The sequence below is a fragment of the Chaetodon auriga genome, chromosome 21 (assembly GCF_051107435.1).
Source record: "Chaetodon auriga isolate fChaAug3 chromosome 21, fChaAug3.hap1, whole genome shotgun sequence".
NCBI lineage: Eukaryota > Metazoa > Chordata > Actinopteri > Chaetodontiformes > Chaetodontidae > Chaetodon > Chaetodon auriga.
Genome location: NC_135094.1, coordinates 7295721 through 7319377, shown reverse-complemented (window position 1 = coordinate 7319377; position 23657 = coordinate 7295721). Strand labels below are relative to the sequence as shown.

General features: G+C 41.8%; 1 protein-coding gene across 1 annotated transcript in view; it reads left to right on the top strand.

Moving 5' to 3' along the window:
- Nucleotides 1-7442: 7442 nt before the first annotated feature.
- The window catches only part of malrd1 (MAM and LDL receptor class A domain containing 1), a 49655-nt gene continuing 33440 nt past the window's right edge, over nucleotides 7443-23657 (top strand). The window contains exons 1-13 of the mRNA XM_076761672.1: nucleotides 7443-7620; nucleotides 8665-8796; nucleotides 8909-8997; nucleotides 9081-9239; nucleotides 11620-11716; nucleotides 14304-14435; nucleotides 15786-15938; nucleotides 17899-18004; nucleotides 19567-19934; nucleotides 20362-20804; nucleotides 22902-22989; nucleotides 23085-23264; nucleotides 23401-23554. Of these exons, the coding sequence (XP_076617787.1) occupies nucleotides 7443-7620; nucleotides 8665-8796; nucleotides 8909-8997; nucleotides 9081-9239; nucleotides 11620-11716; nucleotides 14304-14435; nucleotides 15786-15938; nucleotides 17899-18004; nucleotides 19567-19934; nucleotides 20362-20804; nucleotides 22902-22989; nucleotides 23085-23264; nucleotides 23401-23554 (2279 nt within the window). The remainder of the gene's footprint in view (nucleotides 7621-8664; nucleotides 8797-8908; nucleotides 8998-9080; nucleotides 9240-11619; nucleotides 11717-14303; nucleotides 14436-15785; nucleotides 15939-17898; nucleotides 18005-19566; nucleotides 19935-20361; nucleotides 20805-22901; nucleotides 22990-23084; nucleotides 23265-23400; nucleotides 23555-23657) is intronic.

Sequence of the window (23657 nt, the reverse complement as noted above, 5' to 3'; positions counted from 1 at the left end):
GAGTCTTTTCCTTCAAGATAATTCTTTCTCATTCTAAAACTACACACAGTAGGTATGATACGTGAGCATAAACTCTTCATGCAATTTAATAGGCCTTTAAGAGGGTACATATTTGATATGATGACAGGTTAATCAGCATCCTCTGCAGAATCATGTTCACCTCCCTTGTAAATAGCAGAGAATTTGACACATATTGCAGCCATATCCTGGCAACACTTGTGACTGGACGAGGTTGAAATGGCAGCATGTGTTCGCTGATCTGCTCTGGCAGAAGACTGAGGACTTTGTGTGATACAGGAAACATGGCAAAACAATTAGGTGTGCCGTCAGGAGTGAAATGGAAAGGAAATGATCATAGAGACAGTGGTTTTAAGTTCTCATATAATCAAGTGAACATCTTAAAAAGTTCAAATAACCCTTTGTACAGTTTTTTTTTTTAAAACAATGAGCACTGAAATTTGCTTGACTGATGATGATTTTATAAGACAATGAAAATATTCATGTAACAGTGTCTTAGAAATACAAAATCTTGCCAAGTAAAATTAGAAATATTTCACCTCTTTTAAGAACTCTCCAAATGTTTCAACTTGGTAAGCAGTGCCCTTGAAATGAGCCAGTAAGAAAAGTGAAATATTGACTTTGACAAGTTAAAAGCTCCTCCTGGCGGGACACATCAAGGGCATTGAGGAGAGGAAGCACTGTCTCCGTCAGAATCTGTCAGGAACTCCTTGAACCTTTACCAGTGAACTTCACACACACAACAGGGAACATCCTACCCAAAACCCTGAACTACCCACCTCGGACTTTTCCAAACTAAGAAGAGTGCATCACCCAAATCATCCAAACCAATGGAGCAAAGACAGACCTAATGGTGCTGAGACATTTTGACATATTTTGTCTAAACTTTGTTCTGGGTGAGGAGCATTGCAGTCTGTTGCCAGTGCTAAAAGCAGAGCTAGCTTAATACTTTGTTGTAGCAATAAAATGCTGTAATGCTGCAATTCGTGCATATCTACATTGAATCAGTCAAGGTAAGACACCAACCAACCACTTTATAACAGCAGTTACAAAGTGCTTTACAAAGAGAAAAAAATATAGGCTGCAGAATTTGTGAAAATGTAAACAAACACACAAACAAAAAGTATAAATATGGACATTAGGTGCCCTGCTGGTTTAAAGGTTTGGGGCACAGATCAGGGATAATAACATCCCCAGTATGAGTCTGGCTCAAGACCTTTGTCGCACACTATTCTCCATCTTTCTTTCTCGACTTCCTGTCATCTCCCTATAATGATAGATAAGGCATGAAAGGCAGAGGGCATACAGGGCATTTCAAAATGAATTTTGAAAACATGCTGATGAAGCATTTCTTAGGCCTTGAGGAAGGCTGTTTCAAATTCAGAGGCAAGTAAAATCAGTTATACACTCACAGATAGTTTTCAGTTGTGGCCTTGGAAGTCTCGGCTCTGAGGAGCTGTGGCTTCTCCCAGCAATGAGGGGATAACTCCTCTGAGGACACGAGGAGCCACCTGACCATGTCATGCAAGTGTTTGTCAGTCAAAGATAACATGTTTAAAGTGGACAGCAAGGAAGTGTGTGATCTATGTCTTGTTTGTGTTCAATTGGTTGAGGTAGAGGCATTGTATCCCAGTCCTGTTTTATTTTCCCTTGTTTCCTTATGTTTCCCCCTTCCCTTTGTCTCCTGCATGCCTGTGTTTTTGGTGTGGTCTTCACAATCCCTTTTTCACTCCCCTGGCTCCTTGATCCCTGCTGATGAGGCACACCTGCTGAACCTCCCCACCTGCTGTCCATCAGCTCATCAGCATGGCAGTATATCAACGCTGGCTCCACTCCCACTTGTCGCTGGATCATTGCTTCTGCTTCAGCGGTAGAGACACACTGCAGGCCTCTAGGGTTAGTAATCTGTTCTTTATACTGTATTCTTAGATTGTACTAACTGTCTTTCCCTCGTACTTAGGATAAGTACAAGTCTGCCTGCTTGTTTGCAAGCCTTTTAAACCTTACCAGTTTCCCTGTCTATGTTCTGTGTTGGGGTCCACATTGCAAACCATAACAACAATAAAGGCATTAGTGACAACAGGTCTTAGCTGAAGAAGAGGTTTGATATTTGCAGTGTTTCTTAGTTGAATGTAAACAGCTTGAAATCTAGACTGAAAATTAATTTTCCTTTATTTCAACATTCCGTTAGATATGGATATTTCATTTTGGCTAATTGTGAAAAATAGCATAAAGCCCAAGGAAAAAAAAATCAGTTTTGTCATAATTAAGTTTTTGAGAAAGAGAGATATACTGTATTGTTTATCTTAATCAACAATAAGGCCTCATGATAAATTTAGTTGTCTTGGAGGAACACGAGCACAGAGAATAAGAATGGACCAAGAGTTGACCCCTGGGGCACACCACACATTTATCATGAGAATGTGCTTTATGGAGAAATATCTTTAAGTCTGTACCATCCCTGGAAATACATGAAATTAACATCTCTGTAGTAGAGAGAAATTCAACAAAGGCTTCGTTGTTTTGTCTCTCAAAGCCTTTTAGACTGTCCACACTGTTATTTCCAAGTGTTCAGATGGGATTTGTGTGTCCAGACATCAAAAACCAACCTGTGTGGGTTGCTGATATAACAATGTAGGCGTCAGTAACTATGCACGCTGAAGATGTGGCTTTGCAACATGAAAACATGAGAAATTCCAGCTTTGCCTGAACAAGCGTTTCCCACCAAAGTGCCATCAGACAGGTTATTGCATGGTCTGTTGTTCTGGACTGTTGTTCTCTGTGTTGCCCTCCATCGCTCTGCTAGTAGCACCGTGGATTCTGCTCAGCTACTCTGATACACATTCATCACTCTGGATTTGTTGTCAGATTGTGATGCAAAAGACACTTTAAGATCCGATTTGAGCGACCAGAGCATCTGGACTGAGATGCGTCTGTAGAAATCCCATTTGAACTGCATTTCATCACCTCCAGATGTGGCTTGGATTCCATTTGCAAACATTATTTCATGTGGTTCTTGCTGTCTGGACTTCCTAAAATCAAGCTGGATACAATCTGGATATAGCTAAAAAACAGATTTGGGTTGGCAGTCTGAATAAGAGCTAGGAAAACAGCCTTTTGTAATCATTACAGGCCTGAGGAAGCAGGAGGTCTGATGCCACTGATGTGATGGACAAGATAAACATGAGTCCAGCACAGCAGCTGCGAACCCACATCAATCACCTGTCAACCTGAACTCCAGACACGGTTCGTATGAGCCTTGACATTTTGCTCCACTATGGCAGCACTTATAATTTCATGTCTGTATTACTGATCATGTGTAGAAGCAGTCCCACATGCAGCAGTTGTCATTGACCTGGATACAGACGGCTGCATGTTGACCTGCACATGGTTATAACTGCACAGACTCAATACTTCTCTGTCCATGACAAATGCATGTAAATGCCTTAATCACAGCAAATACTGCATGAATTCGGCCCTGATGTCAGCTCATTATTCACACACATACACACACACATACACACACTTACACACGGGGCTGCCATGGTCAAGGATTCTGTCATTTTCCCTTTTTAATTTACACGCTGCAGCACTTTAACATCAAAAAGGTCGTCATATTCCTTTTTATTTCTCTGCAATAGGATCATGCTTTTCATGATGGAGTAGACAACACTGAGGCTGTATCAGATTTGTGTTTTGTGAAGATGGTTTAAAGGTTAAACTTACTGTGGAGAAAATGCCTGTTAAATCAGATCAGATGATCATTTTGGATTGCCACTATAAAACCTGTCTTCTCCTCCTGTCTAACAAAATGCTTGGCAATCAAGCTGTATTTATTCCAGTGATTTCCTTTTGAGGGCTAATGACCAGAGGGAGAGAAGGACAGGTTCTTTGCCCTCCAAAGACTTTATCGTGATTTGATGCATTATGTTCAACAGACGTAAATATGGGCTGTAATAACCTGTTTGCACAGACGACCTATACGGCTGTTTTTCTGGTGACGACAGGCTGACTTAAATAATCTCGATACTTCCTCCACCAATGCTATTGTGTTGGTGTGAAGTATGTCTTTAGAAATAAAGTCTGGTCGCCTGCAGGGGGCTTCAGATGAATAGCATGACTGATGACTAACTGGTTTCCGGTAAGGTGCAGGTATTTTGTTAGTGTGCCTCTTAAATACTGACAGGTGGCAGCATTGTGGAAGGACAAGGATCTGGCAAATTTGATGCATAAGACTGGGACGTTTAATGCAGTCTGGGCTTCTGCCTCTCGTTTGTCAATGCTTTGTTGGCCGCTTTGTGCACAATCACACATCACAGAGCACTGCAGGATCTTCCCTCTCATACTGTGTAGATTGGAGGGGCTGACTGAAGCATCACGTACACCGTTAAGATTAAACCCCAGCTGTTATGATGACTCCGCTCAGCAGTGAATCACTGGATTCAGGTTGGAGGAAGATTAGCAGGTGCTCCACGGCTTGAGCAAGACTGTGAAAGCAGAATGGCTGCATTCAAAGTGCCATGCAAATGTGCTTCTCTGTCAATAAGTTCTAATTAACAGGCTGTCGCAAGGTGCCAGAGTAGGAAGAAAGCCATTATGAAGACGAATGATGAGGCAACACAACTTTCTGTGTCTCTGCTAGAGCCACAGTTCCTATAAAAACACAGTTGCACAGCTCTCCTACTGCTGCTGAATGAAATATGTGTGGGAATGTAAAGTGTGTATTTCATTGAGATTTCATTGATTGTTTTCTTTTTGTCTTTCGTACAACAGACCATTGCTTGATGCCTTTCAGTCCTACATTAAAAAATGACACCAGGCAGCATTTCTTTCTACATCCCGACTTTCTATTCAGCAGTCTCTCTGTATTTTTTCTAAGCTTGTGAGATAATGGGATTTTTAACTCACTCAACATTTTTTTTTCCATTGCTGTCTGTGAGTGTGTGAAGGTAACCTCCCACTCATCATTACTCAGATGAAACATCAACAGAGGGGCAGACATTTGAGGTCGAAGACAATCCATCTGGTTGGAAACGAGAACAGGATTTAATCACATCTTTGTTTTAATATGTACAAGACTATGTGTGTGAAACAGATTAGTTCAGATCTTTGACAAATGGTTGTAGTGGTCACACCGGTGTCATCAGTGCTAAATTTATCTTATTTAGTGCTCAAAGTGCTGAAGGTGAATCAAATCACAAGAGCTCTTAAGAGCTCATAAGTTTCAAGACAGAAGAGGAAGGAAATACATGAACAGAAGATCATTTTTATGGTGATGGAGGGGTGGATCCATGGATGGCAATGCCAGTCTGTTGTTTGATCCTCTTCTTTTGTCAAATCGCAGCACCTATTGGATGGATTGCAGTGAAAGACCTTCTGATTTTGCTGATTTTCAGCTGAATTTTCTTCAATGTCTCTTCCTAACTAGTGCTGACATACTACAGTAAGATGGCTTCAGCATGTTAGCATTGTTTTTCTGAGCATGTTAGCATGCTGACGTTAGCATTTGGCTCAAAGCACATGCCTATGTGCAGCACCACAGGGCTGTTAGCTTAGCTGTTGACTTCTTATTTTTCTCCAGCATCTTCAGCTCCTGTACTACACTGCACTGAATATTCTTTATGTGAAGTCCCATTTTAATCCAGTGAGTAGAGTGATTGACTGCTTTTATATCCAGCTGCACTGAATATTACGAGCCTGTCTGAAAATAATTGTTTTTAATGGACTCCCAGCTTTATTTACTGAAAAATGAAGTCAGCTTTGTGCTGCCCTGTTGGCTCAACTCTTTGCTGGCAGATGTTAATGACTCCCCCTTGTTGAGATCAGCTAATTGTGGTCATGAGTCATCATGTTTGACCACGATTTACTCTCGCACCTCCCTGTTACATGTTAAAATTGGAATAAGATGATTAGTCTCTAATTATCCTGACCTTATATTCTCTTCCACTCTCTCTATATATTTTTGTATCCTAACACTGTGATTCAAAGTGACGAGTTGAGGTTTGGTATTCAGAAACAACAGGACACATTTCAGCCTGTGGCCTTCTGCATTATATGTGGCAGAGTCTCAACATGCTGCCAGCTGCACTCTATACACCCTCACTCCCACTGCCAATAGAGGTCAATATAGACATGATCTTTTCCTTGTTCCACTGCTCCCTCGTCCCTCATGGAGCTGTCGAGCCCGTCTTTTCTCTCAAGGTTAATTTCATTTGAACTACAGCAGCTCTTGTATTGGCTTGCTGCTTGTCTGTTTTAAGGTCTTGTCTTTATTGATTGCTGTGAAATGAAATTATGCCTCACTGTAAAGTGAGGCTGAGCCCTGCTGGACCCAGTTAATGATCCTCTTATGGCACTTCATATTCTGAACTCGGCTCATCTCTTCCTTGTTATACCTGCAGTCTACCTACTTGTAATTAGAGGTAATGTGTTTTATCTTGTTGGAAACAGTGGGCTTTATGCAGACTCATCAGTTTCCACATGTACACACATAGTTTTGCCATTAAATTTTGTGTTATTATTAGCAGTGGTTATTTAAAACCTGTTTGTGCTCTCCTGTCTGCCTTGCAGTGTTCAATTCCAAGAGCAGCGAACAGCTTTTTGATTTCCCTCCTTTACCTTGTGGCTTTGCTGTGCGTGCACACACTGTAGTACCATATATATATATATATTTTTTTTACCTTTTGTGTTTGAGGCTATCGATCTTAAAGGTAGACTTTTTTTTTGGCTCTGCTCCCAACCCAAGAGCCATTTTTCCTTTAGCTTTGGAGGAAAAAAAGTGTATAAACCACATTATTATAGTAGTGGTAGCATGAGTACTAGTCAGTGATGGAATGTAACAAAGTACATTTACTCAAGTTACTTAAGTACTGATGTACTTGTACTTTAGTGCTTCCATTTAATGCAACTTTACACTTCTCCATTAAATCTCAGAGGCTAATATTGTACTTTTTTCTCCACTTCTTTAAACTGACAGCTTCAGTCACTAGTTACTTTACAGATTACAGTTTTTCATGCCCTTCCTGTCCAGTGAAAACCACGTATCTCCAAATGTAATCACCCATTTTATTGCTAATCTTAACGCTTATTTTAAGTATAAACCATATCAAGAAGACAGCACCACCAAGACTCTAGAGTTGTCTTCCTTTCTTTTTTTCCTGTAATGACATGTGTCCATGTTAAATACAGCGACATGCAAAGTGGCAAAGTGACCTTATTGAGTAACAGCCATAAAAGCCATTTATGACCCTTTACAGATTGCTAACAGCTTGAACACACGTACAGGATCAGTCCGAGTAAAGTGTACATGGTGAAGGAAGTCTCTACCTTGACAGAAGTTCTTCCTCATGTCCTAACAACAAAATGCTTTACCTGGAGGTGAAGAGAAGGCGTTAGACGTTAAAGGACAAACAATAACCGGGCTGATGACGTTGCGGCTGGGCTCGCTGTGGCTGCTGTTGGCCTTCTCTCTGGTTTTTACCCCCGTGTCTGTCGGAGCCTGTTTGACTCAGGAGTTTACCTGCTCTCAGGGATTATGTGTGCCTGAGGACTGTGTGTGTGACTTCACTGACGACTGTGGAGATGGCAGCGATGAGGAAAACTGTGAGTAAAGAAGGAAAATCTCCAGTTTAATCATATAAACCCGAACGACACTGAGAGAAGAGAGCAGATTAGAGAAAAACAAAAGTAATGCTGCTCATTGTTTGCGTAAACGTGAAGTGAAAGCAAAGTTTCAAGGGGATTGACGTTGACATGGAGAGTGAACTGCCCCTCTATGGCGAAGGTGTGCAGGGCTGGACTAATTGGATACAACATATCCACGATGTTTAATAACCTTCCACTTAGACTCACACCATCTGTCTATTTCTCTAACAAAACTACTGAAAGTACTTAAAGGATGACTTCAATTTAAACAAATGTCTGTGTGTCCTCTAATGAGCCACGGCAGTAACACACGTCTGTTGACAGTGACGTTTTCTCACATGACTGCTGTTGAAGTTCATAAAAGCCAAAGGGTGGACTTTTGAGGCTATAGTTGGTACTTTGGTAGATCAAGTATTCAAAAAATCAAAGGTCTTTTAGTCAGATAAATTAGCAACGCATGTGCAGTGAGGTGAAAAGCAGCGTGGTTATTATCAAGACTAAAATATAAGATAATATAAACAATAAAGAAAATCATCAGAAACATATTTGTAATTGGTGGCAGAATTTCTTTTGCAGTTGAATAATATACAGATGAATGTGAAGTTGAATAGTGGCTTGGACGCAAACTAAAAGCATCAGTGATATGAGCACAATGTTCAACAGTGTTCACAAAAACCACAGCAGCCAAAAAGGCAACTAAATTCAATTCTTTATGTGTCTTAAAATAGAAATGTGATTCGTTGTTGCATCATTGCCGATCCTGTCTGGCTACCTCTGAAAATACAGTATTACACTAATGCTTTATTGTCCCTTGTTGCACATTTGGTCATAAAGCCAAATAAGAGCCCCTGCTTAAAATGAGAGGCCACTTAGTTCCTGAGCGCTGCCGAGTTGATGAATCTTTATGGTGTGTAGAAACCACAGCCTAATCCCAGTACACACATTCACGGCACAATATATATTCAGGGTGAAACACAAAAGAAAAAGTGTTTTCTGTTGAAGGCTCCGGATATAGGAGGTGTGACTTTGAGGAGGGACTCTGTGACCTGATCCAGAGCTCGGAGGCGCTTTCTGGTTGGATCAGAACAACTGAGGCCCCGGGACTCAAACATGTCCACACCAACAACACATCAGGTGGGAGCATTTGACACCTGACGTTTCATGAATTAACAACATTCACCTTGCGCTGTACCTGTTTTATTCATATTTGTCCATACCCGCACCCCCACACGTCTCTCTCCGTCAGCACATTTCCTGTCCCTTCTACCTGTCAGAGGAAACAGAACCACAGCAGAGCTGAACAGTCCCGTCTTCCTGCCCAGTCAGACCTGCCAGGTAACTACATCTTTGGCATGCAGACAAAATCCTCAACGGCCACATGACAGCAGCTGGTGACATCCTGCCTTTTCTCTCCATAGATGAGTTTCTACCATTATGTTGAGGCAAAAGATGGAGATCTTCAGGTCCTGGTTCAGACTCTGGGTCAGAGCACAGAGGTGTGGAAAAACTCGACACAGTCACAGACGGGAAAATGGTCGAGGGCGGTGGTTAAGTTTTCCAGCAATCACAGTTTTCAGGTCTGTAACATTCAGAAATTACTTTAGTAGCTAATACAGTTACTGTAGCCACATCACTCAGTTATATTTATGCCCAGTCAAGTGTTGTTCTTTGCTCTCTTAATTCTTAGTAGTCTTTAGAAGGATTGTCATCATACGCTCTTGTTCAGGAAGACTTTGTTATTTTAGCTGGAAATAATGTATTATAAAATCAAAACCTAGCTATATGTATGTTAAAAACTGAGTGTATGCTACTTACCTAACCACACACCACGCACCACAAAGTTAGCGACTAGCTGGTGAACATAGTGGAGATGGTGGAGACCAAAGCAGAGCTAGAAGGAGAGCAAATATTGAACTTAAGTCCATTGGTTCATCAGAAAACACAAATTAATGAAATTTTTTCTTTGTCTTTTTAGTTGGTAAACTAGCAATTGTTTGCTAATGTCTAACTGAAAATGTTGTCAATGTAAAGTTTATGTCTGACATCATCTTGTTAAATTACACCATATTGTGTCGCACAGTAGGTTATGCTGTAGGATGATATGCAACATGCACCAGGACTGTTCAAAGGCCAACGTGTGTGCATGTTAAAATATACCATGGAAGATGTACAGTGTAAGTGAAACTGCTGAAGTCACCTCAGCAGAAATGAGCTGCGCAACAGGAGCCATTTATGTGCAGTGAGGGGGTACTGACCCAACTGGACCCTTCAGAGGCCATCTGGAGTCCTATGAAGCCTGCTGTTCGTGTCCTTTCTATATCCTCAGACAATGTCAGTGCGCTGCTCTTCTCCTCTTCTCTGCCTTCACCAGCTGTCACCGACTGCAGCCAGATCACTTTCATAACATGGCTGAACCAGCGTTGGGGGTAAAGGGAGGTCAGCTCTCTGCCAACAATCACTTTCCCTGCCATTAATCTACTTCCTGTTTTAAAGGCAGTTAGGTTAATTGGGTTTTTATTTACCACAGTGATTGCGGGTGATTCCAATTTCAGTCAGTTTGCTTTAACGATCAGCACTTTTTCATGCTGTTGTTGAACAGGTTGTTCTCTAATTGTGTTGTAGAAAACCTTTTCTTTGGACAGCTGTGTATACAATATAATAAAAATTTTCCCTAAAGCTTGAAGCAAAAACACAGAAAATCTATGAAGGAGTATTTTGCAGAGCTCTGTGGATAAAAGCAGGATTTTCTCAGGGTGAGGGTTCATTGTCTGGATCAGATAAACTCACTGGTTTGGCTGTGAAATCCTAAAAACAGAGTTATGTAGACTCATTGCTATCATCCCACAGATAGTACTTTTATGGCCTCAAAGTCCAGTTCTGGAGGAAAGAGAAGAAATACCAGCTGACAAGTATCACCAGTTGTGCATTTGAGTGCATTTACTCATCACGCATGACGACACAACCACTGTTTGTTTAGATCAGTCATGACGGGCTGTAAACCTCCACGGGTCGAGATAAAGCTGCTCTGTGGACTTTGATCAGTGCAGCTTTGATATTAGCGCTGTGACAGTCAGAGAAAATGTGATGTTTTTAGCTAGTTAGCATCATGACTCTGGGGTAACTGAACATTCTCAGCAACTATTAGATGGATTGGTACAAAACTTATGTTTCCCAGATGATCATGCCTTTCTGGATGTGTAGCTTTTAGTCAAATGTCTCTACAGTTACTGGATGGATGACACATTAATGTCTTGCTCAGAGTGAGTTATACTAACTCTGATGAACTGCTTTTCATCTTTAGCCATTATAGGTCAAAATTTGCCCAGCGAGCACAGCATTAGCATGTTAGCACACAGATGGCGAAGATGCAGTTTGAATCTTGCTTCCTGCCCTGAAATTTGACTTCAGCTCATCAGCATCCTACAGATGAAAGAAATATGGCTGGTAAATGAAAGCAAAAAGATCTGCATTGAGGCTACTGGCAAGGAAAGCAACATGGCGTCCATAGTTAGCCTTCTGGAGGAACACCGTGAAAGCCGTCTCAGCTGAATTCAAGACCACCATCCTGATACTGGAAACAAAGCTGAAGCATATTGAAGCCACGGTGTCTGTTGCTTTTACATATGTTCTTGACTTGCCTGTGGCTGACATTCTTTTGGTCCAGGATATTTAAAACACTTGGCCAGACCCTCAACACAGCAATGGATGTTAACCCTCTAACAGCCTTCTTCAGTCGCCCCCCTCCCCAACTCCAAAATATTCCCGCCACAATACAGTGTGTCATTAGATTTTCCACCCTGTCGGCCGCCGTCAGCATGTTGGTATGCTGGTGTTAACGTGTAGCTCAAAGCGCAGACGTACAGTGTCACAGAGCTGATGTAGGCTTTTCCTGTGCCAAAATGCACAAAGACAGGTTGTGGGGAACGGCAATAAAAAGATGCTTTCTGTGTCCACCAGGTGCTGATTCGAGGGCAGCTTTCAGCAGACAGCGAAGCCTCTGAGGTCCTGGCCATCGATGACCTATCCTTCAGTCCGGGCTGCGTGACTGTACCTGGTACGGCTCCCATTAATAACACCTCACCACACAGACAGGACAAGTTCAGACCGTGACATGCTGAAATATCGCCACGCATAAACGAACCACCACAAACTTGTTTTGAATACTGATAACAGGGGGAGACATTAAAGTCCAGGATGAGATTCACAACAGAATAACTGAATCATTAAAATAGTGCTTACGACACATTTCCCTGCACTGAATATGGAGCACAGTCAGCGCCACATTCTGTGGCTTTATTTATGTCTGCTGTAGCGCGCTGCCTGCACCTCAGTGATAAATGTAATACAGCTGAACATCTCGCTAGGAGGATTTGATGAAGCACCGTCCACTTGGCGTTTTGGACACAGTTTTTACATGTTGCCTTCGTGATATACGGGTATTTCAGCTTCTCTTTACAACTGCTATTATTCATCCAATATGGGATGATGCCCACGCTCTCTACCTGTGAAACAAGTGTTGAACTTTCTTTATTGTCTCATTTGGGATAGAACCTGTAGCCTTCAGGTTTTTTAGGGCTCCCTGGTGGAGCATCAGTGCCAGAGCGGTAACAGAGCTGCTCTAAGGGCAGGATTAATTTCAATAGTTGGAGCTGTTGCACCAAGGACTTTTGCCAAATGAATTGCAAAGATTTGTACTGAATATATAAATTTTAAAAATCAATAACAACTCTAGCTTCCTCATTAATTTATTAATAACCCCATGGAAGATGTGCAGGCAAGCTGTCTAACCTGTGTAACTTATTTTTGCCGAGATTGCATCTTTTTTGTTAGCGGCAAGGTTGCTTGCTTTTTAGCCAATCATGAGGCTGAAATTTCCTGTTCGTCCCCAGTGGCACCCAAAGCCACAATGAGCTGGTTCCTTTGATTTCTGCTGTGTTAGTTCCCTCATCTGTCACTCTGTTAGACTGTATTTGTGGAAAACCAGTGTTTCTTTACCCATTTAGGTTTAAATAACCCACACAGGTTATTTCTGTTTGTAGAGGAACTTTTCCAGAGACATATTTCTGTGACTAAAGCAGCTATAATCAGTATTTTAGATTAAATCCACATCTGCTGGCTGTACAACTTGTTTGCAGCTTGTTCACAGCTTGCTGAGCTAAAATCTATCTCCATCTACCAGGTTTAAGTTGAGTAAAGTGTGTTAAATAAGAGCAAAACACACAGGGACAAGTGCTGGACCGTCACCAGACGTTTATCATGTCTGAGTGGATGAAACGGGACACTGTCACCTTGGCACTTGGTCCCGTAGCTTCCATCTGTCTTCTGCTCCCAACAGTGGATTTGTGAACTGCTCCACAGCTCGCAAAGCAAGGCTGGTGTTATCATATAAGCAGCGGTGCACAAGGCACTGAGCTGGTCAGAACGACATCCTAAACTGGAGCCAACTTGAGCTCCAGTGCTGGAGAAAAAAACCAATGGGTGTCACATTAAAATATCTATAACACTTTACTACACTGCAAAGGGTTATTATGCATGGCTGGCATGTGCAGCCTGACCTGTACAGGCGAGGGAAGACAAGGATATGGTTTTGAGAGATGGCTCACATCTAATATTGTTAACTACCTGCCATTACGGTAACCTATAGAGGATTCTTTATGTCCCATGTGCTTTATTATTCATCCTATCTACTACATAAAATTATGGGGTCATAACATCAATGAATTCAGATTAAGTGCACTGTCGCAAAACTGACACTATAATCATTGAAAACTGGCCTATAAATTACTGGATGTGGGCTGAAAATACGACAGAAACATGTTATTGTATATCGTATTTTCAGGCTGGGTTTGACACATCTTTTACACCCTGTTATTATAAATCACACTCTTTGTATATGGGAGTGTCTCCAAAGGTGTTTTGTGTCTGTGCCTGTTTTTGAGAAGCCACCATATGATTCATCAGGGCCATCCTCTCACTGTATATGCCTGCCTGATAGTCCCAATCATTATGCCTGGTCGGCTCTTCTCTGGCCCACTCTCCAGAATCTCTGCCGTAAATTAATCATTTTAGCAGATATCTTCTCTTGCTGATGTCTAATCAGTCATATTAACTGGAAACACATTTTCAGTCACCGTCTGTCGCTTTTAAAGACTGTGAATTTTTTTCTCTTTCAAAGTTAGTCACTGCAGAAACCTAAAAGTAGCAACCGCTTTAGGAGCTGATTTCTAATAGCCGGCCAAAAGCCATTTAAAAATTGGGCCATTTTTCACTTATGTTTCCAGTTCTCCTCATAAGCGGAATGGAATTGAGTTCATCTAAGCGATGGGGTCTGGGACGTACTATTGATCAAAGTATCTGGACTTCATTCATTACTTCACAGTTGAATCTAATCTTCCGTAACACGGCTAATGTACTTCACTTTCTCTGGATGCAGCAGAACTCATCTATATTAATCCACCATGATCTCCCATGAGTGCTCTTTAATGATAAAATCCCATGATAGCAGCCTGTGATAACGACTGGAACTCTTTGGGTCTGCATCTGCTTTCATAGCGCCTTTCCAGCACCTCTTGCAACTGAACGCAGTAATTCCATTAAAAATGTGGATCGTATTCGTCTTTCACTTTTGGTTTCTGTTGCAGAGAGCAGCACGCCCCCTCCTCCCGTCTGCCCTCCCTCCTGGTTTGCCTGCAGCAGTGGGAGGTGCATCGAGGAGAGCAAAGTGTGTGACTTCACCCCACATTGTCCTGATGGAGAGGACGAAGCCAGCTGCCGTAAGAAACCCTGTTGCCAAATAATCACAGTCTATTTGTACGTTTGACCGAGAGCAGTTTGGTGATTATTTTAATCTGCCAGTATGATGAAAGTGGTTGGAAACACATGAGTGCTTCCTGTTCCAGTATCAACCAGACTTCCATCTGATGTTCTGTTATTTTTACATTTGTTTCGTCAGTGTGTGCTGAGAAGTAGAGCCCACCGAATGAGTTCATCAAGATATGTGAAAACTTTATTTAAACTGGCAATAGACAAGTTCTTGCTTTAATTTATCACCATGAAGTAAATGTTGATTGCACACTGTAACGGCTGTGGAATAAAGACACCATCAGCGTTTTGATTGGCTGCCTATAAACCTATAAAGTTCTGTCTGCCACCAGATACAATCTCCCTGGAAAACGATTTATGGCACAAAGGACGTGCATCAATCATAGTTTGTAGATTGATCCAGTCAGGCTTGTTAATGAAAATCAGCTGACAGAGAATATTTTATCTGTGCAGTTTCTTTCATTTTGTAAAAACATGACATGATACCGACACAGTTCGCTTTTCTCAACACCTACTAAAGAGTTTCTCCCTGCTTTCATGTCTCCATTAAATGAATGAATAAACTCACGCTTATCTAATGTTTTCTCTCCGGGATACTGTAACGATCATAGAGGTTCATGTTGTGACCATCAATTTAAATTTTGTCTGTGAGAAATGAGTTTTTTCCGTCTGATTGGCAGATGGGTCTAAATTTGCGAGGGAGAAGAAGCCAATCACAGCCGTAGTGAATTCAAAGCGCTTCATTGAATTTGTGAATAAAACCTGGCGTCAGAGCTGCAGACTTAATGCAAAATACACCCAGAATCCAAAAGTGAATTGATTTAAGATGTTGATTGGATTGTCAGTTTTTTCCCCCAGTGTGATCTTGAGCTTTTCTTCCTGTTCGCGGCACATGTAACAGAATTTTAAGCTCCTCGGGAAGTTTTTCTGTACTGAGGCTTATACCTTTTCTTTGATCAAAGAACCTGATATTTTCTACAGCAGTTGTTAATCTTTTATACTGATTTAACTTGGAGGGTTTCATGTCCATCCAAGCCAGAGAAGTGTGGCTTACGGCCTTCTGGAGCTTTAGATCAGATCACACTATCTCCCTCAGCAGATGGAGCTCAGGTTGTCATGGACTATAGATGTTCAAATGTCTGTTTTTCTGAGCGCTTTGAGACCTTTTCATCCATCATGGTTTAAAAGTTGAGATTTAAAAAAGTTAGTCTTGACCTTGAAAACAAGAAAAAATGATGTTGTGTTGCTCCAGAACAGCTTCAACTTCTTTTAAATAACTTCCTGCCTCTGTGCTCCTTCAGCCTCCAAGTGTGACTTCGAGGGTGGTTCTTGTGGCTGGTACGAGCTCACCCTTGGCGATGGTTTTGACTGGGTCAGGGGCTCTTCTGTTGAGGTACCTCCACACTTCTATGGCCACCCACCGCCTCTGGACCACTCTACAAACAGCACCGATGGTAAGGAAGCAAATGAACCACATATGTTCAGTAGCAGCGCTGCCTTTAGCAATATGCAGTTAGTTGCCAGTCGGTGGGATAAGAAAAGAAATGCGATGAGCTGATAAGATGATTTCAGTGCGTCCCCAGTGTTTGGTCAGAAATAACCGGCAAAAGATAATATTATCAAAAGATCAAATCGAGTTTTTTCTGAAAGGAAAGAAAATCCTTTTTCTGTGTGTTTTTGAGAGATAAGCAATTCATGGAAAAACGCCTTCTCAGCCATCTGAATAATAGAAAGGAAATCGACATGTGCTGTACCCATTCTGCATATTAACGCCACATCATTCACTGAAAAGCGCTCGCAGTGAAACACCACTAGTCTCTTCAAGGTTTATGTAGCACAAAATGTTACTGTATATTCTGCCTCATTACATCTTCATCGGCTTTTCTCCAGAAAATGTTTAAATCTGAGGATGTGTTTATGGGTTTAACGAGGAATCCTGTTGTACATTGACATGACAACACCATCTGTTGTCTTGTTATGTACATTGTGTGAACACGCTGTGAGAAGATGCCCTGTTAGGCTCAGATTTGAAGGCTGTGCAGGCAGTGAACCGAAGTTAAGTGCATCTTTTTCTTCGAGCTTTGTGGAATCGCACGTATCCTGGTGGGAGCATCTGTTTGAATAATTAGAAAATATGATTGTGTCCACTCAGAGATCTTGTGTGAAACAATGTGTAAGCAGTGTGGTGTTCAAACACTGCTTATTTGGCAGTTGAGCATCCAATAGGAGCCAAGGAAACGATCCAACTCCATCACAGCACCAGCTCATATTGTACAGAATCAGGTGGAATGGATTTATGGATTCTTGCTGTTCATACCCTCCCCTTGACCAGCTGTCATTTTCCTCGTCAAACTGTTTCAATGACTTTTCATGAATGCATCACCACGGCACAGCCCAACATTTGTGGAGGGCAATTGCTCCCATGGCCAACGGCATGTTTGAGGAACACCCTCCAAAAGTGCCCTCTTGGACGCCCCCTATGGTCGATAAAACATGTTGAAGTGCCCTCTACAGCAGCCCAGCATGCAAGAAAAAAAGTCCAGTAGAGAACATGTGATGCAGTGTCACATAGGCTGCCCTACATGCAAGAAAAAGTTTGAAACTGTTTCACCACCCAAGACAAACTCCATCAGCAGAGGGAACATGGACGTAGTCTCTCTGACGTCACCCATAGATTTCTGAGGAGCCACTGTGAAGCTCAGTGGCTCCAACCATCACCATCTTGGTGGACTTGGTGTGTTTACGCTGATTTTAAATCACAAATGTAAATCTATCCAATTTTAAATGACATCTTTATGTTAATTTCAATACAGATATTAGCAGTTCATTAGCAAGACAGCGCTAACATTACATTTAATCCGTGTGAACGATGCTGTGTGTCCTGTAGGTTCCTTGGCTACGTTTTTCTTTCTTGGTATTGCAGCCTTTCTTTGTGTCGTGCATGCAGCTCTCAGCCTGAAAATGTGTGAAATGAATTGGCCCTCTGCGTATCGCTGTTCACAGCGCAGCTATTTGCACATTTGCAGCCCGGCTGTTACAAACAAGCCACGCCGTTGTCCTCTGACCCATCTCATCAACAAGACACTGTTTGCATGTCGACTGCAGTCACCGGGTTATGTTTTGTTTATCCCATGATTCTTAATATACACACTAGATATTGTCGTGCACAAAAATCCCACAGCGAGAGGTATTGAAATTGACCCATCTGGCTACAACAACAACAACAGCGTGCGAAGGCGTTTAGTCGAATAGTAATTGAACCTCTTCACTGTCTGCATCCGTAATGGTTTTAGCTCTTTTAAAGGTGATTCACTGTCTGGCGGAACAAGGTGTTTTTCAGCAATGTGGGGGTGTGTGTAATAAAGCAGAAGCTGAATATGGTTCGAATAGTAATTGTTGTCTCACTCACTGCAGGCCACTTCATGTTTATAGTGAAGAACAGTACCAGTGTCTATCCAAGGGCTGTACTGCGAGGACCCTGGTTCACACAGTCCGCCTCTGGGTGCACCATGACCTTCTGGTGAGACACACTGAAGCTTTACGGAGTCAATATTAATGCAAGGATTCATAAATGTGTTAAGGGATTTCTATACAAATGACTTTCTCCACATAAATATTTCTCCCTGCACACAAAAACAGTTAAAGTTGTACATAAATGTAAAACAGATCCACATATAGAAAAAGGTTCACAAATATTTCTTGTTTTACATAAACAAACTGCTGAACCTGCATTTACAAACTGCCTGTCTTGTGTGAACTGCATTTGTGTGCAGATGTTTTGAGCTTGTTCTTTCCTCTTCTGCCAGTCACGTAAGCGTAGATTCGAAGGTATCGTTTAATGTGATAGCGTTACTTCTACCCACAGTCTGCGATAATGAATTAGAGCATGAGTCTCTAACAGCTGCCTGAAGGTCAGGCTCATCATGGTGTCTGCTCCCCACAGGTAAGCGATAACTCTCCTGTGGTGCATGAATGTGTATGTTAAATAGCGATGTGGCATTTAATACTAATGCTAGCTAACAAGTTAGCTATATAATGCTGATTGACAACCTAAATTAGCTAGCTAGCTAACTTATTCATAACTCAGACATACTTAATTATGCATGACATGAGAGTTATCACTTGTACACCACATCCCCTGGAATCTATGCTTATGTGATTGGCTGAGGCAGAGCGAGCCATCTGATTGGCTACAGATAATTCCCACATCAGGGGAGTCTCAAAGCACCCACACACAAATGCAGTTAAGTTTGTGGCGGCAGGTTCAACAGTTTGTATATAAATGTGACAACATCCAAACGTCTTTTTGATGAAAATTATAAATACTTCAAATACATATTTTTGTGGATTTCTGCTACATTTAAACAAGATCTTTAGTGTTTGCATCAGAGCTACATTTGTGAAGCTTATTTTTTATATGTGGATCTGTTTTACATTTTAATACCAGAACTATTTGTGTGCATTGAAAAATATTTATGTGGTCATTTGCATATAAATCCAGAAATCCATCTGTGAATGCTTCATTAGCATTGAGTCTGATCTGACTCAGCTTCCTTTATAAACTCTATTCAACATGACTTCTCATCACTGTAGATCCACCCTGCAATTTTCAGACTTTTTCCATTTGCTGCCTCTCTACCTCTGTCTTTCGTGATCTTGTTCCTTTTCCTCCACCCATCATTTCACCTGTCTCAGCTCTGCTCTCTCAGCATCTCTTACTTCACAGTCAAACACAATGGGAAGATGCGCATCTGAATTTTTCATGTTTTGACAGTTTTATGGCCCCTAAAAGTTTATGTCAAATGACAGATTTTATTTTTTCTACCAGGTGATTGGAGGGGTACTCCTGACAGAAAAGTGCTGGAGGTTTATAAATTATATTTCTTTCTGCAGGGTAATCAAAAGCTCTCCTGTATTATGTCTAGCAAGCATATGCATTGTCACAAGAGGAATCTGTGATTTACACTATCTGGTGTGAGGAAATCCTTTCAAAAGAATAATACCAGGGAAGGCAGACATTGCTATGCTTTAATATTAATGTCAGTAGAAGCTGAACGTCCGTGTCTTCCTCATCCTCTTCAGGCATTATAACTCTGGCATATCCGTGGGGGCTGCAGACATGTACCTTCGAATCAACGGGGTCGAAAACAACACCCTCATATGGAAGGCTTTGTACGACCAGGGGACCCACTGGAACCAGGCCACTGTCCAGCTGGGACGCATCACCCAGCCCTTCCAGATCTCTCTGGCTAAGATCAGCCTCGGTGTGTTTGACGGGGTCTCCGCCTTGGACGATGTCATCTTCAAGAACTGTTCGCTGCCCCCAGCAGTGACGGAGTGCCCCGCGCACACACATTTCCACTGCGTGCACACCCGGGCATGTGTGGAGCACTTGCAGCTCTGCGACCTTGTGGATGATTGTGGGGATGGATCCGATGAGGAGGGATGTTGTGAGTGTCTCTTTTGCTTACAAATATTCAGCGGTGAAAGAAGAAATACTCAGATCCTTCAATTACAGAGGAGCTCCTCTGATTTTACACATCAGAGTGTGTTTACAGATTTTTGGTGCACATGTGAAAAAAGTTGTATGAAGTCTTTTGTTTCACTTGAGACATCATTTAAGCACAAGTATGTTAGTATTTTTAGCAAAATGTGCTTTAAGTATTAAAAGGACTAATGCAGAAAAAAATGATTGTAGAAGTATAATGTGGCAGAAAATGGAAACATTCAAGTAAAATACAAATACAGCAAAATTCTACTTCTGTACAGTACAGTACCTAGTAGTTGTTTCTATTTCTGCTTGTGAAGTTCATGTTGCCGCTGTAATCCAAGTGTTTCCTGCTCCAGTGAAATCCACTTCCCTGTCATGTCTCACAGCTCCAGAGCTGCAGTGTAACTTTGAGGACGGGCTGTGCAGCTGGAAACAAGAACAGAGTGGAGGAGATGTGTTTGACTGGACCCGCATCCAAGGTCCCACTCCGACCTTGAACACGGGGCCCTGGAAGGACCACACGCTGGGCACCAGCTACGGCCACTACCTCTACATCGAGGCCTCTGCGCCCCAGGAGTTCAAGGACACGGCTGTGTTGCTGAGCAGAGTCTTCCAGCCCACCCATCGGCGCGGCGAGGACCCGTCCAGGTCCCGCCACTGTGTTTTCCGCTTCCATTACCACATGTTCGGCTCGCATGTGTTCTGCCTGGCAGTGTACCTCAGGACCACAGCTACAGGCCGTGGGTACATGCTGTGGGTACGATATGGAGACCAGGGAAACCTGTGGCACAGGAAGACTCTTTACCTCAGCAGCGCTCGGCCTTTCCAGGTAACTATAATGCTCCAGAGACTGACCCAAAAAGGGGAATAAAATCTTTCTTAATGTGTGTTGACGGTTCTGCTCTGTAGAATAGGACTGAGATTTTATATTACATTCCTTTCACGTCCTCTGTTTTCCTTAGATCATTGACTCTGAAGACAAGTTGTTCATTTACATTAAGAACCATCATTGAGGAAGTATACAAGTCCTTCACTTAAATGTAGCAAGACGACAATGTGAAAATATTCCAATACAAGTAAATATCGTGCTTTCACCCACATACCTGATATTTTTAATTGAATTTTTATACTTTGAACACATTATTATGAACAAATATATCTAATGTAAAAGTATTGGCTATGCAGAATTGCCGTGTATTTTTGGACTATTACTGATGCTTTAGGCATTATGTTAATGTTGCAGCTGGTTAAAGTGGACCTAATTTTAATTTCATCCTATGTTGTTGGGTAGTTTAATCTGTAACAAAGCGTCATATTTTAAAAGCTTAAAATGTAGTCAATTGAAAGCACATTATCTCCCTGCTACAATGAAACTATCAAAAAATTAAAATTTGTTCTCTAAGTACAAGTATCTCTACACAGGTGCAGTAAAAGAGAAAATATACTGAGCTGCTTTCCACACTGGTTAAGAGGCATTATGTTATGATGATGCCACTTGTAGTCACATCACATCCCTCTCTGAGTCATTTGCATTCAGTGCCCTTGTGTAATCAAAGATAGACATGCAGACATGAGCTACAGGTAAACACAGCTCCCCAGCAGGCAACAATGACTGACATAAAGAGTCTGTATTTAAGAGTGCACCACAGCGTCGCATGATGAAGATCTATTTAATAGCTTCACTACTCGACATCGATCCCTGAAGATGGATGCGCTGTTGTCATTACTCATAAGTGAATATAAATTGACAGGCGGTTAAAGACTTTCCTTCATTACGGCTTTGAAAACAGGAGCTCTGTTTGTCAAGTTAATTGAGTGCAGAAAGGTTAAAAGTGAACAAAAAAGACACACTGATGAATTAAATTCAAACTCGGGCCATTTGCTCATTTTTATTTTGCATGCGCTGCATAATGATTTCCATGCATTACCACGTTACATGTGAAAACCGCACCATCTCAGCTTGGAACGACTGAAGACCACAAAAAAGCCACAGTGAGCTTAGCAGCATTACAGTTAATTAAACTGTTTCCGAGCTGTTTGCAGAGGCAACAAGTGGAAATGGCTGATTATTGGAAAAATATTTCAAAATGTGTCAGCTGAACACTGCTGCTGCTTGAATCATGCTAATGTGACTTTCTAAAAAGCTACAGTAAATATTCACACAGGACCTCTTCCAGACAGTGCTTCAAATGAACATTTAACAGGCTTTCTTTGCTTGTTAGATATGCCCATTCAGTGTTGGCCTGATTACTTCAGTAACGACATTATCAGGAGAAAACATTTCCTTATTTCTGAGGTTCAATTTGCCTTCATTGAAAACTAATAGCAGACTCTTTGTTTTGTATTTCCAAATTATGCTCTGCTCCTTGGCAGTGACACAAAGTCAACAGACCTGGTGGCTGCTGACAGCCAGTTATTTAGCGCAGTAATCTTTTAGCTAATGATTTGTTGCATTGGAAAGCTGTGACAAAACTTAAAATTCAGAGTATGTAGCAAAGCTTGTGAGCAAGCCAACAGGAAACACACTCAATACACTTAAACAGTGTTAGAAAGAAAAAATAACAGCATTAGAATTGCTGGGTTATTATTATGATAATTAATAACTTTCATTAATTAGGGCTGCACATCGTGCTTTCTAACTGGTGTTGCTTAGCATGAAACAAGGATGTTAAACTGATAGCCATTGTTTATGTCAACAGTTACCAGTTGTTGAAAAGGTCGATATATTCTCATACAGTACTCAGCATCCTGGTTTTCTGACTTTTCTGCCGGAGCCTAGAGCTAATGTGTTAGCAGTGCATTAACCGTTGTCTTCTTACAGGTGGAGCATTAGCATTCATTTTGGGTCATATGTTTGGTCAAATAATAAGCGTAAGTCCAATATTCACTCTCCTCTTTTCGGTGTTTGTTTTGTGTTTACTGACAGATTTTGATTGAAGGTACAGTTGGAGATGATTTTAATGGAGACATTTCCATTGATGACCTTTCTTTCCTGGACTGCGAACCGTATGAAGGTGAATGACTGTGCCATGACACCAAATGTTGTTGCACCTCCCTCATTTTCAGTGTCTACCATCGATTTGTGTGCTTCTACCATCCCTTGTTCCAGGAGAGCTCCCCAAACCAAACAACACTACCCCAGCAGCGACCACCCCAGCCCCCACAGTTCAGCCCCACAGCTGCCCTGATGGAGAGTTTGTGTGTGGGGCACATGGGGAGTGTGTTGCCAACAGCAAAGTGTGTGACTTCAGGCAGGACTGCTCTGATGGCTCAGATGAATTAAACTGTGGTAAAACATCTTTTCTTCACTCAAAATCTCTACATGAACAACTTCCATCACAGCGTTCACGTTTTTTCACAATGCTTTTTCTCTCTTTTCTCGTTCCTCTTCCCTTTGCTTCTTCTTTGCCCTTCTCCTTCTGCAGTGAAGGAACAGTGTGATTTTGAGGCCGATACTTGTGGTTGGGAGACTGTCCACTCCTCTTTCATCCCAAACCACACATTTCGCTGGTCACCTGACCAAGGTGCGAACATTCACGATGGAGACGAGTACCACCGTCCTATTTATGACCACACCCTGTGAGTACCAGCAGAACAATTTAATATCAATATCATTAGAGCTGAAACAATAAGTCAGTTAGTTGTTAGTTGATTGTCCAAAAAATGAGGGAGCATGGCCCAT